This window comes from Myotis lucifugus, unplaced genomic scaffold (assembly GCF_000147115.1).
Source record: "Myotis lucifugus unplaced genomic scaffold, Myoluc2.0 scaffold_3672, whole genome shotgun sequence".
NCBI lineage: Eukaryota > Metazoa > Chordata > Mammalia > Chiroptera > Vespertilionidae > Myotis > Myotis lucifugus.
In genome coordinates, this window is record NW_005874720.1 from 1 (window position 1) to 4,337 (window position 4,337).

At 65.0% G+C, this 4,337-nt stretch overlaps 1 protein-coding gene across 1 annotated transcript; it reads left to right on the plus strand.

Moving 5' to 3' along the window:
• Positions 1 to 327: 327 nt before the first annotated feature.
• Positions 328 to 4,011, plus strand: MYMK (myomaker, myoblast fusion factor; the record flags this gene model as incomplete). Its single annotated transcript, XM_014450778.2, is given in 4 exon segments — positions 328 to 476; positions 3,180 to 3,296; positions 3,767 to 3,794; positions 3,797 to 4,011. Coding segments are annotated over 4 exon segments (413 nt in total), but the record flags the coding sequence as incomplete, so codon positions are not given.
• Between the last annotated feature and the right edge of the window lie 326 nt (positions 4,012 to 4,337).

A 4,337-nucleotide genomic window follows, 5' to 3' on the forward strand; every position in this document is an offset into this window, starting at 1 on the left:
CCAGGCTCTGCCCCCAAGACCGCTTCACACCCACAGTTCGTCGCGGGTTGCGGGAAGACGGGCTCCCTCCAGAGCACACTGTCCATCACGTACCGTCTCTCAGACCATGTCGGGCGGGCCCCACCCCGCGGGCTCCCCAGGTCTCTGTCCTCCTGGGTCCCCGGCAACGGCTGGAGCCGGACCCTGTGTGACCGGGCTGGGCCCAGGGTCTCGCTGGCCGAGGGAGTACCACCCACACCCGGGCCGCAGGGGTGCCCCGGGGAGAGCAGTGGCCAGGGGGGCCGGGGGGCCGCTCAGCTGCCCCGCTCTCTCTCCCGGCCCCTCTAGCACTGGCCGACTTTGACGAACCCAAGCGGTCTACCTTCGTGATGTTCGGGGTCCTCACCATTGCCGTCCGCGTCTACCACGACCGCTGGGGCTACGGGGTGTACTCGGGCCCCATCGGCACAGCGGTCCTCATCATCGCGGCTAAGTGGGTGCGTACCGTGCGACCCTCAGCAGACGGGGCCCCTTCCCTGACTGTCTCCTCTCACCTCCCCCCACCATGGGCGGGCGGGCTGGGCACAGCTTTGGCTAAAACTCATAGAACATGGCCCTCCGGTGCCCCGGCCACACAGATCCGGTTTGTATCGTGTCTGGGACTCACTAGTTCGGGACCTAAACCAAGTTACTGAACCTCTCTGCCTCAGTTTCCATATCTGTCAAGTGGGCGTTACAGCAACAGTCCAGTACCCACCTCACAGGGCTGGTTCAGAGACGACGCCTCTTAAGTCCCGGCACAGAGCTGGCTTCGAATGGCTCCGAAAATAGGGACTATTTACTCTTATTCTCCAAGAAAGTCGGTGCTTTGGAGATGCAGTACCCATTGAAGATGTGGCCTGGGTGAATCTGGGCAGGCTTCCTGGAGGAGGTGGGCCTCCAGCTTGGTTCTAATGCGAAGGGAGGATGTGGTGTGAGGTTGACAGGAGGATGGAATTGCTCGTGAGTACAGAGGCAGCCTGAGTTTCCGACACCGACGGCCTTTCACTGGGCACCCGGAGGTCTGACACCCACGAGGCCCTTCACACATGGTCCCCGGGCCTCCCTGGACCCTCCGTGGTCCCAAGGCCCTCCTGGCTGCAAGAACCAAAGCGTCCTCCCCTGGCCCACGCTAAAGAGGGCTCTGCAGCATCCTGGGTTCCTGGGTCCCCAGAGCAGGGAAGGGGCTGAGCCCTGCGGGGAGCAGAGCGCAGGCCCGGCACGCGGAGGGCGGCACTCCGGGAACAGGGCTCGGGCTGGGCAGGGGGTGCAGACGGTGCCCACAACCCGTTTTACAGACTCAGAAAGGTAAATCAAGGCCTGGTGGCCAGCTCTCCAAACACCTGCTCCTCTCCACCCCTGGCGTAGAGGCTCTATTTAGCCATTTGGTTAATGAAGAAATAAGGTACCGAGAAACCAGTGAGGGAACAGGGCACGGCAGGGCGGCCCCGGCCAGGCCTTGACTTTCCAGCGAGAGGAGAGAAGAGAGATTCCCCACTCCACACTGCGGGAGCACAGCCGGCCCTGGGCTGACCCAGGAGGCCCCCAAGCGGCCTGTGCGGGAGAGGAAGTGTGCTGGGTCCGCGTGTCCGCCCGCGGCAGGAGCGCTCGGGACCGGCTGGAATGCAGAAACACAGGCTCCTGCCTGTCCAGGGCGGGGCCGCTCTCCCACAGCTCCCGCAGGGCCCGGAGCTGCGGCTCGCTGACCAGCCCGGAGCCGTCCTTGCTCACATCCCCACGAAGGGCCTCGGGCGGTGGGCCCGGCCTCGGGACGGAGCGGGTGCCCGGCCGCCCGCATCCGGGGCTCAGCGTGTTTTCTAGACCATGTAACGTGGAGTTTATTTTGGATTTTCAAGGGCAGTGTTTCCAGGAAGGAGGGGGGATTTTTCTCCCGGACGCTCATCCCTACTTCTTTTTTTATTATTATTCCTTTTTTAAAAAATTATTTGAATTGATTTTTTAGAGAAAGAGGAAGCGAGAGGGAGCAAAGAGATAGAAACATCAATGATGAGAGAGGAGCATCATTGACCGGCTGCCTCCTGCACGCCCCTTACTGGGGACGGAGCCCACAACCTGGGCCTGTGCCCTGACCGGGAATTGAACCGGTGACCTCTTGGTTACTGAGTCGATGCTTAACCAGGAGCCATGCCGGCCAGGCCACTCATCCCTCCTGGAGCAGGGTTGGGGAGCAGCAGCCCGCGGGGAGAGGACGTAGAGAGAGGTGTGTGACCGGGGGCTGGAAAGGGCTGGGCAGGCAGGACCCAGGGCCGGGGCAGGATTGGCTGAGGAGGGCTCCCGGGCCGCGGGCACCGCACCCAGGGTCACAGTGGCTGCCCCACGTGCTGCCGGCACTATGGCAGGTCCCAATTCCTCACGGGCTACGGCAAATTCTAGAAAACTGAAACTGGGCTTCGTTTCACCAAACTGGACTTGGACAAAAACTGCCCTGAGCCAGCGCCAAGTTACTCATGGGCTTGGTGGCGCCACGCGGGGGACCGTGCTCTGGGGGTGCTGCCTGGCCCCCGGGGCTCCCACGAGGGGTGCAGCCGCGTGTCTCACTTCCACCCAAAACGTCTGTGCTCTGAGACACCCGGCCCAGGGCGGGTTTCCGGGGCGTGGACCTCCATTATCTCACCATTTGGGGGCGTGAGCCCATCTTTCCGTGTAAATGCCGCCGGGGCTTCTCCCAGGCACGGTCCCGAGAAGGCCCAGGTTTAACGTGCGGTCAAGTTTGTCTAACAAATAGGACTGCGTGTCCGTTGACTATGGAAGCAGCAAAGGCGGTCACGGCCCATCACAGGCGCCCGGAGCCACACTGGCGGGCAGGCCGGGTGCTCCGGTCCCCACCCCACCCCCCGCTGTGAACGGTTGGGGTGTCCTTCCCCTCGGGGCTCCCCGCTGGCTGGGACAGGGAGAGGGAGCCATGCAGGGGCTGGCTGCATCTCAAACAGGTAGGCAGGGTGGGAGGCAGGGGTCCTCGTGTGTCCCTGGGCTGTGGGCTCCTGCAGGGTCTGCAGCTGCCGAGTGGGATACATGTCGGGGCGTCTCCCCAAGGATGACGGGGTGCGAGCGCCCGGGGCCAGCTCTCCCCGGGGCTCAGGGCGGCCACTGCCGGGCGGACACTGCGACCTAAGAGCCTCCCGTGGCCGCTGTCCCCGCAGCTGCAGCAGATGAAGGAGAAGAAGGGGCTGTACCCCGACAGGAGCGTCTACACCCAGCAGATAGGCCCCGGCCTCTGCTTCGGGGCCCTGGCCCTGATGCTGCGCTTCTTCTTCGAGGTACCCGGGCGGCGGGGGAGGGGGGGCAGGGGGGGGTCCGCAGGAGCCCACTTCACAGGGCCACCCTCCCAGGCAGGTGCCGGGTGCCTCCCACATCCCTGGCACCACTGGCATCGTGCAGAGCTGGCCTCTGAGATGAGCGGGAGGCGGCCTGGGGGGAGGGGAGAGGGAGGGAGGGAGGGAGAGAGGGAGGAAGAGCCTCAGCTTCAATGTCAAAGGCCCAGCAATGGCTCATGGCTCAGACCGTCAATGCTCTGGGGTTTGGTGGCAGGAAAGACCAGCGTGGGCCGTACAGTGAGGGGAGGACAGGGAGCCAGAGTCCCGGGGACTCTTGAGGGGTCAGGGAGGAGCCTATGTGGGTGGCAGGGGCCAGGCACACAGTAGGGGCGCGGAGCCTGCGGGGGAGGGGCCTGGAGAGGAGGGAGCTCCGGGGACAGGGCAGAGGCGCACTGACAGCCCTCCCCCCGCAGGACTGGGACTACACCTATGTCCACAGCTTCTACACTGCGCCCTGGCCATGTCCTTCATCCTGCTGCTGCCCAAGGTCAACAAGAAGGCGGGGAGCCCGGGGCCCCCGGCCAAGCTGGACTGCTCCACTCTGTGCTGCGCCTGTATCTGACCTTGACCCCCGACCCCGGCTCCAAGCCCCCACCGCCTGGTCTCGTGCCTGGCGCATCCTGCTGTCCTTCCCGGCCCCGAGTGTCCAGGAGCGACTCTGCCCTCGGATTCCGAGGGTCCCAGGGACTTGGGGAGCCCTCTGTGCCCAGCACTTCTGGAGAACCCACTTCCTGCGTTCCTGCTGGGGCCGAGCGACGCCTCCTCCTCCCGGGCCTCAGGCGGCCGGTCACCGGCCTGCAGTGCCCTGGGCCTCAGTCCTGCCACCTGCCCTTCCCTCTGCACCGAGAGTGCCGGCCCGGTCCCCGCCAGAGCGGTTCTGCCCACCACGGGCCTCCTGCCCTCCCCACTCCATCGGTTCACTCTCGGTACTGCTCTCACACTTCTGTCCCCGGCCGGCTCCCAGCAGGCCCACTTGGAGGCCGG